This window comes from Rhipicephalus microplus, chromosome 9, assembly GCF_043290135.1.
Source record: "Rhipicephalus microplus isolate Deutch F79 chromosome 9, USDA_Rmic, whole genome shotgun sequence".
Classification (NCBI taxonomy): domain Eukaryota; kingdom Metazoa; phylum Arthropoda; class Arachnida; order Ixodida; family Ixodidae; genus Rhipicephalus; species Rhipicephalus microplus.
The window spans coordinates 20,725,369-20,739,521 of NC_134708.1; the positions used below are offsets into that span (position 1 = coordinate 20,725,369).

At 42.3% G+C, this 14,153-nt stretch overlaps 1 protein-coding gene across 1 annotated transcript in view; it reads right to left on the bottom strand.

The window, feature by feature from the left end:
- Positions 1-729: 729 nt before the first annotated feature.
- The window catches only part of LOC119164912 (uncharacterized), an 86,483-nt gene continuing 73,059 nt past the window's right edge, over positions 730-14,153 (bottom strand). Inside the window, exons 36-40 of the mRNA XM_075873282.1 lie at positions 13,353-13,407; positions 11,201-11,302; positions 4,529-4,618; positions 3,619-3,696; positions 730-1,187 (exon numbers count right to left, since the gene is read on the bottom strand). Of these exons, the coding sequence (XP_075729397.1) occupies positions 979-1,187; positions 3,619-3,696; positions 4,529-4,618; positions 11,201-11,302; positions 13,353-13,407 (534 nt within the window). The 3' untranslated portion in view covers positions 730-978. The remainder of the gene's footprint in view (positions 1,188-3,618; positions 3,697-4,528; positions 4,619-11,200; positions 11,303-13,352; positions 13,408-14,153) is intronic.

A 14,153-nucleotide genomic window follows, 5' to 3' on the forward strand; every position in this document is an offset into this window, starting at 1 on the left:
ACCTCGATATGCGTACTACGTGCCTCCAAAAATAGTGTCTTTTCTTGTAATGACAAGGTTTTAGTGAGCAGATATATAGTGAAGGCATCACTTTTCAGTTTAATGGGACTTCATAGAGTGGCACAACTGCATGTAGCTTGTGAAACTATAAAAGCTTGTGTGCAGAAACTTTCCACGGCCCAGCCTTTCCAAAAGGTGTGGTACTTATCCGCCCACCAGTGAAACAAACGCCTGAACGGAATAACACTTGTTCACTGCCGTCTGGCAAAAAAGAGATATGGTGATTGAAGGGAGCGGTAGGAGCAGGGTTCTTCCCAGAAATATTTGAAGAGCAAACGTTTTGAAAGGGGCGGGGGGGGGGGGGGGCTATTAATTTTGAGTTTTTAGACTTCCCGTTTGTGATGCACATTCATTTTTATTTCCTGTTGCACACTTCAGGCAATCCATGACGCACATAAAAAAACGGAAGCAAGGGAACTTGTGTCTTAGCACTGACTATGGAGTTGGTGATCTTTGAAACTATAGGAGGACGTGCTCAGACTCCTTTTTGCTTAACCAAGTGGCGGTAAGCAAGGCTTGCTGGCGTTGCACGTGCATTGTCACTGTTAATTGGTTCCTCAGCGGGGCATTTCAATAAGGTCAGTCGGAGTAGTGGTCAGTCTGCCGAAAGCAATAGGTGGCACTTCGTGGGCGGTGCTTCCACCATCACCCACCGTGGGGAGAACCCTGCTGCCAATTGATGATTGGGCAAAAGAGACGCATATACAGGTTGGTAAAAGGTGTGGGTGGGGAAGAGGAATATTCACTTCACCGCTGCAGCTCTCCAAGTGGCATCACTGCACTAGAAAAACCTGTGTAGTCGAGGCAATGAGATGGGGTAAGGGGAAGAGGAGAGGAGTAGCAGTTGTCTTCTGTAGCTCGGCACAGTCCCAACTTTTGTTCCTCGTCACGCTGAGGCGCTCCATAGCATAACACTGACTACTCGGATGGTCCCTTGGTGTTTTGTTGGACGGTGTTCAGGCGCAGCATGTGGAGCAGGTCGGCGTTAGCGTAGTTGCACATCTCGCAGTATCCGGGAGGACCCTGCGCTCCCGGTGGTCCGCGGGGTCCCGGCGGACCCATGCGACCTGGGGGTCCCCGCTCTCCCGGCCGCCCAGGGTGGCCCACACCAGTCGGACCCTGAGATCCTGTTGTTAATAGTGGGAGTTAAGGAGGGACGAATATCTCATTAATTATAATTGTTAATAATATCAGGAGTCAGTGGCGTAGCCAGGGGATGGCATACTGGGCCAGTGCCCCCTTCACTTTAAAGGAACAAAAAAAGAAATGTTTATCAGGAGTTCGTGTCTTTTGTTAGACGCACCCTGATGAAAAATTTTATTAGGTTGCATCTAACAAACGAATGAGCCCATAATAAATCCCTCTCCTCCTTTTTTTTCATTAATAAGAATTGTTCTTGGATGTTGGAAGTGAACCTATGTCGCTGTGCCTGTGTGTTAGCATTTCCTAATGTCACCTTGATGTGAGGAATTTCAAAGTATTTTTCCATATCTGAGCCATTGAGGCTGTCTAGAAGTTTGCATAACATATAATGCTCGAATTGTGGTTTCTGTGAACGAGTACAGTGCAGTGGTAATAATTCAGCAAGTACACTCTTGATTGAATTCGCTCAGACTTTGCAGATTGGCTCTTGAGTCTGCACAAGTACGGTTGATTAAAGTTCTGACAAGTCTGAATCCTAGTGATCCTTGCTGAGCGTAGTTCACGTTAGCTTGAGCATGAATAAGCCTGGTTTAGCAGGGATTCACAAAATTTGGATCTAAGTAAATGATTAGTAAAGTTAAATTGTAGGCTTGTACGAATAGTGGATTTTAGGTCCAAAACGAATAGTGAGTTTGGTTGAATAATTTTGAATTGAATTCGAATAGTATATATATATGACATATAAATAAAAATGGGCATATTTGTTACTACCTAACTAACGTGCACTTTATTTTTTATAAATATTGAAATTAGGCCTCTGTGCAACTGCTTTTTCTTTTCTTTCAAAGGAAGTCTAAACAACTTTGAGTAGTAGCATCATTTTACTTTTGGTAGGATGCGAGTGATAACCAGTAAAATACATGAAATTTTAAAATTTATTATACCTGGAGCATATAAGCCATTATAACAAGCCTCCAAGCTTACCTACACAGAATGAATTGATTTGAGGGTAATATGCTCATTTAAAGGGGCCCTTCAACTCTTTTTCAAATATTCATGGAATGTGTTCATTAAAGAAGCTTATTGCCTCACGAATTCACTGCCGCACAAATTTTTAGAATCTGGCCAGTTTGAGTGGAGTTGAAAAGATTCGTCGTACGCTACAATTGCATTTTCTCTTCTCGTCCCGACGAGTGTTGTGGTGATGGTATGGGAAAATAAAATATGTCACGCGCGTCTCGTGACCTTGAGCTCTTTTTTTTTCTTCGTATATGTGGCTTTTCAGTGCGATTGCAAATGTACGCGTGGACAAGTGGCGCCCTTCCGTGGCGGCCCCAGTAAGAACAGAGCGCGCCATGCTCAAAAAGCCAATGGCTGCAATGAGTGATTTTGAGCTGCCTAGAGAAGAGAGCAATCTTTAGCTGACTTTGAGAATTTACTGTGGATTGCAGGCTGGGTGCTCTGTTGTAATATTTGGCTCGCGTGTTCACGGGAGCCTCAATACCGATCGGCAGTGTTTTTTGACAACGCTCAAAAAGTTTTTTAGAGCCATTTTAAATTTGAAGTGTTGCAAAGCCCCCTTTAAAGGGCCCGTAAACCACCAAGAGGCAGAAATGTAGATGTGGCATTGCAGTTGTGTACAAGTATGCAGTGAACACTGGTAGAATTCCACGCGTTTCTCCATTTCGCTGTTTCCTTTGCCAGGCTGCGTTCGTGGGCTGGTTTGACAACCTCTCCTTGTGTCCTTCCTCAGCATTGGAGGTGGAAACTCAGCAGGCGCATGCATGTGCTAGCAAACAGGCTTTCTTTCGCCCAATGACACCGTCTTAGGTACACAGCGTCGTTTGTATTGTACGCAGCGTCAGTTGACATCATGCCAGCTGTTCTCGATTGAGGAATGCGTAGAGAGCAGCATGCGATCGAGCATTTGTTGGTGGTTTATGGGCCCTTTAAATTTGAAGTGGGGCTTCGCAGCAGAGCAGGTTGTTTTTGGATGGGTGCTTTCACGGTTTAGCACTCCTACACTGCAGTAAAACCACTTTTGCAGGTGGGTATTGCGAACCATCTATTCGTTCATTGCGAATACTTCGAAACTGTCAATTTAAATTTGAATTGAAGCGACTTCAAATACTCTATTATTCCTTTAAATATTCCAAGCATTCGAATATTCACACAAGTCTATCAAATTGTATCTTATGAGCGAGTATAAGCGAGTTTCGTTTGTTCTGCTGACTAATGGTAGTGGTACGTCTTAGCAAATAAACAATGACTGGGCCATGACATATTACCTGTACATAAACGTCGGAGGTGTATTACTAGCTGTCTTCTCAATGTTAGATAAGTATTTCAGCAGCCTTTTGTGCCTTCTCTCTTGGTGCAAGTAAACTAAGAACGGAATCCTGCAATTTAGTTTACCTGGAGGTCCACGAGGGCCGATGGGGCCTTCCACGCCAACTCCCTCTGGGCCACGGTCACCTTTCTCGCCCCTTTCACCTGTGTTACATCAGTTGATGGTGAGAGAAATGCCTCTTTAGTTACTGCATGCTCTGCAGAAGCACATCTCATGGATGGGTGGCATGGTGGCAAACAAATGCTAGCACACGTAGAATAGTGGCTGTTGTTTTGAAATGCTGACTTTGAGTTTCCTGGTTGGCCATTTGGCTTGGTAGCTTAGGAGTCTAAAGCACTGTGCTTCTACATTCAAGGTCGTCTCACTGAAGCCAGCCACTGTCACCTATAAAAATACTGTCATTTATGAAAAAAAAAACAGTCCTCTATGAAATATACTGTGAGGTTTTAAGAACATTGCTAAATGAGGATCAATGTTGCATGTACTATAGCACAGGGCTTTCAGTGCGCAAAACGTTTACAACAAGCAACGTTTTTTTGTTCATACTTTAGAAGGCATTGCTTGGAATGCGTTCGCATGACACTTTCACTGAAACAGGTATACTTACAGATCATGATTTGCATGAGTTCATTGATGCTTTCCAAATCAATGCGCGAAAAGAGAATTGTATCAGCCAAGGATCAGTCATACCCAGTGATTCTGAAGTGCCTTTATGGCAGATCAACACAAGAAGTTATAACTTATCAGTGAAAATTATTATTATGAGTGGTAAGCTGGCTTGTATGTATAATGCCCGTGTTTTACATCTTTTCATTTTAAACTAGTTCCAAGTTTAGCGGCTGTCCTGCCGAATTGTTTCTGCCTTTCGTGAATTGTTTCCGTGTGCTGCTTCACACGTTAAAATAAGTTACAACGTTGTTTCTCTAGGTGGACAAAATGAATAGAAGTATTATAAATGGTGTTGTTCAAATTCACCAGTGGGACCAGGTAGTCCTGGCGGTCCTGGAAGACCAGGTAGCCCCATGAATCCACGCTCCCCCGGCAGTCCTGGTGTGCCCGGGTCACCTAGTAATAACAGGCATAGTCAGTGTGGTCAGTACACTAGTGAGGCATAGGCCAGCAATACCAGATTTGGGTGTACTGCCATCATGCATTTAGTAAGTGGGATGCGTGAATCCAAGCAAGACAAATGTTCGGTGTAAAATGGCAGCTCTGACATATACAAGGAAACACTTCTGCTGTTCAAGCGTTGAGGGAAAAAAACTTTTTGCTCCTCTGTTTTTGGTTGAAATGTTCAAAAGGTCAAGTTTGTTATAACTACGTCCAAGAATAAACAAAATACATTTTTCTTAATGGAGCACCAACGCAAAATTTCGAAGGCGAGATAATTAAGGGAGATAGATTTATGTAGAGACATACACAACATCTCTGAAATATCAAGGACAAATATAGCCTAAAACATATTTTCAAAACCAATTTTAAAGTGTGCACTGTGCAACTGAGACAGATGCGGAGCACCTCGCAAGGCCAACATCAACGTGATATCAGCATAAACAAACCTATGTCACCAGTTTGTATTGCCTGGTCAGTGCGGTGCCAACATCGCAAATTTGCGTGATCACGGGGCCAGTTGTATTTACCTAGCCACCATAACTGCTCCTGCTTAGCTTGGTGCTCTTTGAAACCGACACTGCTACTGGTTTGCCCTAAAAATGTCTTTAAATAAAGGAAAGATGTATACATTTAAGAACTCGTAATTCGAAGGTCACAGGTTCGGTTCCTGCCCACTGCAAGTCATCTTTTCATCCGCTTTTCTTTCAACACATTTACATTACAATTACTTCTGACAACGTTTCCCATACTTTCCTTGGCATGATTGTCTATTAGATCTCATTAATATTGTGTCTAGATGAATGAGCATCGCGCATTCACACTACTGAGGTTTCCGTACATAATAAGTGGGCCATAAGCTACCGATAGTAATTACAACAACAACAAAAAAATAACGTGTAAAAGTTTTCTGCTGGTGCTCCTTTAACAGTTGTGGTAAAATGAATCAATTAGAAAGCACGAAACTCCAAACTTTCAAGGTGGCAACATCTTCCTCTGTTAGGATTAGCCAATAAAATCTTTTGTGTTTACCTGAATGGTTATCATTATGCTAGTTAAAGGAAGATTTCTTCTTTGTATATTTGCTTAAAAATGTCGCAAGCTTTCACTCACACTCTTTAGCTCAATCAGCTCTTTTGTGTTTTAGTCATATTCCAATTTCACTGGCTTTCAGGGCTGCAAAATACATTGTTATGACGTGAGAAAAAGAAAAATCACTTACTTGAGCAATATGTCAACTGTTCTGATTAGAATATGGTGACACAATGTCTGCTACTGCCTGCGTTTTCACTGGATGACTCAATGAACACTGACGAACCTCTGGCACAGAAGCTTTGTGCTAGAACTAAATTTTAAGGACACCGTAGGGATTTGTGATTGACGTAAACTGTGCATGTCAATCATTTGCCAGCACATTGATCCTGTCATGAAAATGATAGTCTTTGTTGATGAATTTGTGCACCATCGCATGTGACAAACAAATAGCCGCCAATATTGTAACTGTGGCGGCATTACAAGGAACGATTGCTTTGGGCCATTGCAGTGCACTTGTGCGCCATGCCGTGATGAACGATAGATGTATTGTTCAACACTTGCTTTGAACTGTTTTTGCTGAGTGCATGCTATCTTGTCGTTTATATTTAAATATGGCTCCTTTATTCCGAAGTGTCTGCTTACTGGTACTTACTGTTGGCGAAGTACGGCTCTGTGACTAGGAATAAAAGTGTTCGAAGTTTTCAGGCACATATCGCACACATGTGCACATCGCAAAAATTTTCATATGCCATTAAGTATTCCAACTATTGTTAAAATGTAAAATTTGTCGTTATCTAGAGGGCAAGGAAAAAAAAAAGTGTTTTCTATTGATAGGTTGCTGGCTGCATAACAGTGCATCATGATGAACTTTACTGACAGTCTGTGTTCAGGTGCATCCCCTCTTACTGGCACCAGAGTTGCAAAGTAGAATGAACAATAAGTGCAAAGCTACATGTTGCTCTTTAAAGGGACACTTAAGGAAAATATTAAGTTGAAGTGGGCAGTCCAAATAGTGTTCCAGAAAGCTCGTAGTGCTTGATTCTAAGAAAATGCACAGTTTGAAAGACAATCGTGTTTTAGTGGTCCACCCACTGTTAGAGCTATTCAAACATTCAAACAACCCAACAATGGCCTTCTAACACGGCATTCGTCATGACCGACTTTTACTGCCCAACAGCCGGTGCAGCAGAGAACGCGTCTCTAGTGGAGCCCAGCTCAGTGAAAACTAACCATGTGTCATTACCAGTGGTCACTGTCAAAAAGTCGTTTCTCGCATCAAATGGATTAAAATGCCTTGGTTGCATCTCATTCGACCTTGTAAAACACTGAAGTGTTTTTCTTGTCACGAGTAGTTTGAGGACTATTTGTGATCAAATGTACTGACGCCCTTCTGTGTCATTTGGGCTTGCGTTCCAGAATGTCCCACTGGCGGCAAAAGCACTGCTGCATGTAATGTTGACGTTTTTTAGACATCCTCAAGCATTCACTTTTTACTCTGAGATAAATCGTTATTAGCCTTTAGTGTGTCTTTAGAAAGGGCATGCATATTCTCACCTGGGATGCCTGGCCTTCCAATCTTCCCTCTGGGACCCTGACGTGACTTGCCTGGCATTCCGCGTGGACCTTGAAGTCCCGCTGTCAGCTCAGCCATTTGTGCTGGGCATTGCATGTTTGTATCTTTTCTTTTTAATCTTCACATACTTTCTATTTTATCACTAACTTTACATGAGTAGTTCACAATGCCCTGCTAACATGTTAGCTTACTGTCTCCTCTCTCTGTTTTTTTTTTTCACTTGTTATAGCAGGCTGTATGTAATGTTCGCACTGGTTTGTGTAGTCTCTTGTGTGAAACCAGTCTTGATGCGTATGTGCTTTTGAGATGTCTCACTGCACAATGCATTGCTTTTATAGACGTCTGACTCTGAAGCTTTGCAGACACGTAGCGCCACCTGTCGACGCAGTTTTGGGTAATGCAAAGCAGGAATCTCTTGCACAGCTGGCTGCACAAGTAGGTACAACTAGCGCCTGCAAAACAACGATTGAGCTAAATATTAGGGGTGTTTGCACATTGAACACTCAGAAAAAGAGCAACGAATTTTTCTCCGCTAGGCGAACGCGTCAACGAACCGCCCTGAAGTGCTTGCTGGTTCACTAGCCGGAACGACGGCAAATAAAAGAGCAGACGCAGCAGTTGAGCCAAGATCTATGAATTAAGATTTCAGTTGACGCTACTATTTGCACTGTGAATTGTCACGGATGTAAAGGACTTCAATTTTATTAATTTTACTGATTTCCGTAGCTGTCGCAAAGCACAACAGCAAGGGCGCTGGATACGGGCCGTTGCGAACCTGTTGGGTATTTAAATCACTTGGGTCTCCACAGCCGGTCGCATTAGCAAGTGTAATAATGTAAGTCTTATGTAAGTTATTGTGCTGAGTAGCCCTGACGGAGAACACTGATAATATTGAATATGAACCTCAATAGAGCCTCTGACCGCGATGCGCACCATGGTAAATGCAGAATGGTGACGCGTACGATAAACATTACACATGCCGCGACTCCTGTTAATGGTGGTGGTCACCACACAGCATCGAGCACGTAGGCTTTGAAGGCTCTAAGTTTCGGCTTTAACTAGCAAATGCTAGCATGTACGTCATATAGGTAAATGGTGAAATGTTAGTTGTGACCACAATCGGATTTTGCTTGCCGTTGGTGTCTGCATTAGGGAGCTATCTCGGGGGCCTCGTGTTTGCCTATTGTTGTACACCAAGAAAGAAGACACGCATAGATCCCCATTCGAAGTATATACAAAATGGAAGGTCGGCCGTCACAGAACATTCTATGATGCTAAATAAAACAGTTATATGCCCAGGAAGTGAGAGGTGAATCGAGAATGCAACTGCAAAGGCGAAAATTGCTGGGACCATTCTTACCTGATAAAGTGAGCTATCACTGATCGCAAGATATGATCAGCGACTTGGCTAACACCTTAACAATCATCATCTAAAATAAGGCAGCAATATGGCACTTCATTGCAGCACGTGCAAATGCATACCGGAGTTCAGAGATTGCAAAGACATAGGAAGATACCAAAGCAGGCACGGTCGGCTGATAGCCAAGGCTTTCGCGATTAAACTGAGGGGTTTTAAATTGAGCGATTTAGCGAAGCATCCATAACACTAAACAAAGAAAAGATTAACTATCTCTAATGTGCCTAGGTATACTCTTAAAATTGTATCTTATTGATTAACAGCTTTTACACTTTGTATCGTGATGAATGGCTTGAAAGTTCACATGACTTGTTACCCCCTGCACCTTTTCTTTATATTGCATTGAAGCAATAAACAGTCAGTTCGTAGTCAGCGCTCGTCCTGTCTATTATTTCTTCGTATTTCAAGTCCTCTAGTATGTGCTGTTTTTACCTTTTACTACATACTTCGTTTCGTGGCAGCACTTTCCGGCCGCATAGCCGCTTATTGACGTTTGCTTATCCTCCTCCCCCAACGCGAGGGAAACAGTGTCATTGAGGGCGTTTTTGAAGTGAATGGTTGATGTGCTGTTTGAAGCGTCGGTTTTGTTTTGCCTGTTAAAGTAGCCAGATTTCATTGCCCTGCGTTGGATTGCCGGTGACCGCCTATAGGAAATTTTAAAGTGGGTATGGACGATTTGCAGGAGGGACTTGAATGCACTCATTTGACTTGACCCCTTATTTGCATTGGTTGAAATAATAATTGTGTGAATTTTTATAATTAGTGCCATAATTACTATTTGTAGGCATCTAAAGATGCCTTCTGCCACAGTAAAGGGAACACCGCAGGTAGAACGCGTAAACCTCCTTTCTGTAATCCTTCGATAGTAGTACATAGACACATTTCTTGAAACACCCTGTATTTGCTCTTACTGCTCTAAGTAATTGTTCTGTCTGAATCCCCTTGTATGTCTTGCACATACAATCAATAAACTAATAAAAAGTAAAGGAAGACAGCTGTGTACTTTGAAGTCTTGATAACAACAGTGATCGTTTGCTATAAGTGTGCGAGGTGGCGCTACTGCACTGTGCATAGAAAGCTCAATGGCGGCACGTACTATCAGTGGATTGTTAGCTTGTATACCAGCGGCACTATGTACAACAGAGATTTGAAATTCCTATTGAAAGACTGTGGTTTATTCTTGATCTGGCAGTACCCTTGTGTGCCAATACAACACTGAAACTGTGTAGTACTAAGCTATATACGTTTGTGATGTGTCTAGACATGCTGATATTATTTGTGCAGTGATAGTGTGAGAAAACAATGTGTAGTGTTCGTTTAGTGTCTCGTTTAGAGCTTTGCTTTAGATTGCAGGCCAGCATGCAGAGTAGATAACACGAATGACAGTGCAGGTAAGGCGAAGGCTGCTTTTATGTATGACGTCCCAGGCAGCCTTAGTACTTATGCGAGGAAGTAATAATGAAGAAGGAATTGTTCAGTGATTGCTTTGAACTTTTAGAGAAGGATGGAAAAAGGAATGTACAGAGGAAAGTCAAAGTTTCTTCCAGATATCTAGTCAAAGGTTCATCTTCTTACCCAATGTGCTGGGCAGGTAGTTATAAGCGGTTTTGGGTGCGCACGCACTTGCATTTGTTTTCAGCTGGTAATTGTTGCAGACATTGTGCCACCATATAATCCTTCAGTATATCACTAGGTATGGCTAACTGAAAAAACGAAAATTTACGTATATGAAACCCGCTTTTGTGAACAAGAAAGCTTGGGGTACCCATCTATGTGCTTACAACAGGTAGATGCTCGTTGCTGACAGGCTGACGATGCTTACTATGATCTTGCTTAACTTTGGAACGTCATTTTTTTTTTTTCAGGCTTGAGGCTTGTACTTTTAGCTCGTAAAAATATAAGTTCCTTAGATAGCAGTATTCACACTGGCAGCAGACACAAGCTAGGCAGCCAAGTTTATCGCAAAGTTATAGTTGTAGTATATCGACGCTTTAGTCGAAAAGTGCCTGGTTTCGTAGTTCACTCACTGACCACTTCTTCACTTGCACAAATAGAATCGGGGAAATCGTCACACCAATAAGCAGTGCAGGAGCAGTATGTTGCAGCATATCGAAAGTTTTTTTTAAGTTTGAGATGGTCGCACTAATGATGACAAATACGAGAAATGAATGTGAACTGTTGCAAATGTGGCATGGCGAGTGTTTGTTTGTGGTTACTGGTGGCCAGCTCCTCCACGGCCAGTTTGAGACACCTGTCAGGCACCAGTGTGAATGCCACATTAGGCTCCTCATTTTCTCACCATCGAGCCCCAGCATTCTTTGCTGCAAGATATAAAAAGTATTGCTAGTGTTTCAGTAACATGGTCTTCAAGGTTTGCTTTTTAAAAGCATGTGATTACCATCAAATGTGTCTACAGTTAGGTTCTTACTAGTGTAAATGCTCTTTTTTTCTATTGTCTTTCCTCTTTTCTTCTCTTTAATGTTCGATTTCAAACTTGTCCACATGTATGTACCTGGTGACCCTTGGGGTCCCGGTTGTCCTGGTTTCCCTGGTTTCCCAATGCCCGGGTGACCAGGGGGCCCTCGCATCTTGGCTGTCAGTTCACTCAATTGCTCTGCACATTGCAATTGCACACTCACAGTCAGAGAATCGGAATAAGGAAAAAGCGACAGCAAGACCGACTGTTTTAGAAGTCTGATAGCTGTCTACGCTCTAGCATTTCAGCACTGGAGCGTTTATAATTTGGCATGTAACTTTTGTGTATGTTTACTGTAGCATAGGTCTGTGACTACGTGGAGAAATTCTAATGGTCTGTCGATGGACTCACTGCCCGGGGCAGCAAGTAAGGGACTGCTCATGCCAACATGGAATGCAGTCACCCTCATTTCAACTCGTTTTGCTTATCTCTCGTGAAAGCTGAATCAATTACAGCTCTGGTCCTTGTTATGGGTATCAAGTCAAAAGTTTGTTATCATGAAAAAGCGAGAATTTTATAATTATTGACGCTTACTTTAACGTGGGCCATGGGAGTAGGCCTAAAATACACAGCTTATTTTTCACACATTGCAGTTCCATTGTGCAGTTGTTGTAGCAGAGTGGATATAGCACCGTTGCAGAGTTGCCTATTGGTTCAAACCTAACTTGTTGACAAAAATATACATTTTTTTTTGTTTTTCATTATTGTTGCTGCTTCAAGGCTAGATGCTGGTTTCAGAAAGAGAATGGGAGCACAGCGTCCTGTAGTTTTGTTTTCTCAGCCCAGGGATGGCAGAATTTGGGTAGCAGAGTCTATTGATGCTGTACGAATAACAGGCTGCCAGAAAAGTTTGCTGCTTGCGATTTCAAAATTATCAAGCGTCTAATCGTGGCACAATTATACCTTGAGATTCTTCATGGCATACAGATCCGGCTTGGTTACGATCGAGTCATCTGTCGTGTAACTTTCTACATTTTGAACTGCAGTGAAGGGCAACTGTCTCTGTCCAAATCGAAGGCATTACACTGTTGTGGCACTTAACATTTGGAAGTGAGTCTCTATTTTTGAATGCTAAAGATGAGCCAATATTTATGCTGTGGTTCAGAAGTATAAGCTGTAATTGTCCTATTTAGTAATGAGTGTTCTTTCTTGTGACTCCATAAAACAGCGTTGCATTATCAAACCAACTGGTCCAATAGAACATTCTTGAAAGTGAGATGCATACAGCCGAGGTCTAAGCCGCGTCCGTGAAAAAAAAGATGAGAAAGTGTGATCAATCATTGATCACATTTCATGAGAAATTTTTTCAGGTGTCGTTTAGTACTGGTTTAGGCTACAGGTGTTGTCTCGCGTCTGAGTGTTTAAGTGTCGGCTTCCAACTGCATCATTTGGAAGCATGCAGTGATTCTGCATTGTTAGAATGTCATTTGTCAATCGTAGAAATGGTTGCTTGTGCAAATGTTTTTGTTTTTTGCTACAGGTGTCGTAAAAGTGGAAGTAAGCAAAACTGTAAAGCATTTGTATGCACTACATCTATGCGAGCTTACACATTGTTTCTGCTTTTCTTGGTACAAAGAAAGCCAGCCTCAGCATGGTCTGTCACGACTACTTATAGTTATGCCATGACCTTATGTGACTGCTTTCTCTGCAACAGCTCTGAAATGTTAATGTGTGTCTTGGGTTTTATGTGCCAATACCACAATATCAATATGAGGCACACTGTATCAGAGGTTTCCGGAAATTTTGACCATCTAGTGTGCTTTAACCTGCGCTGACATTGCGCAATACATGGGCCTCTTCCGTTTCGCTTCCATCACAGTGCGAATGCCACGGCCGAGATGAAACCTGTGACCTTCTGGTCAACAGCTGCGTACTGTATCCACTGAACCACTGAGGCAGACAGTTCTGAAAGTGGTCATGGTCTCAGTATGGAACAGCGCCTGTTCATTGAAAGTTAACATTAATTTCTACAATGCAGCAAGCTTGCGTAAGCTCACAAAGGTGCTATGTGTATGTGACAGTATTGCAAAATATGACTAAACCGCCAGTAAGGATTCAAAAACAATTTGGCGCTTCTTGGATCGGAAAGACTGACCAATGTAGGGCATGATCTCAAAAGCTGGACAATTTTGAGATGCCTATGCGGAAGGCAAGCATGCGAGAATATGGCTAGAGAAAATAAGCTTACCTCGAAGCACCGCTGAACACAGTTCTCGCACTTCTTCCTCGGTATATCCATGACCCTTTAGCGTGAAGAAAGGTGAGCATGTTATGGAAGGTAAATGTAAAAGTACACTCTGTTTCATGCATCAGGTGCAACACTCTGGGAGCTATGCAAGAAATTCGGTCAGCAATATGTCCGACTACGCTTGCTTCGCGCTTGGCTTTCATCGTTTTAAACGCTCGTGTGAGTCAAGCACAAATCGCAAAAGGCTACAAATAAAACATCAAGAAATGGAATTCAATACGCGAAGTCTTTGTTCAACAACATACAGACAGCTGTATAATGGGGCGTCTTTATCTCCGATACACAAAGCATCTTCATTTATTATAAAGCCCTAAGAAGAAAAGAAATCATGCCTCTGATGGAAAAATTATTATACTATTTCTTAGTGTGAATACATTCATTGGAGTCTCACTAGCCTCTACAGCATTGCACTTGATGTGTGAATCATAGTACATATAGGTATGTGTACCAGTCAACCGGTGCTCCTTAGCCATGTCAACTCTTGCACCATTAAACACCACATATTATCACGTTTGTCTCATGTGCAACTGGTAAGTACTATTCCCACAATAAGGGGAGAAAAAAAATGAGGAAACAAGGGGCATAAGCAGACAAATAAACATCTGGCTAATCATTATGCAAGGGTGATGGGGAATGCGGTAATAAAAATAAAGGGTAACAAAAAAGGGTAACTGAAAAGAAGCTAGTAAAATGCAGGGTTTAGTAGCCCTGTGTATGAAGATGAAAGGAACGGGAACAACA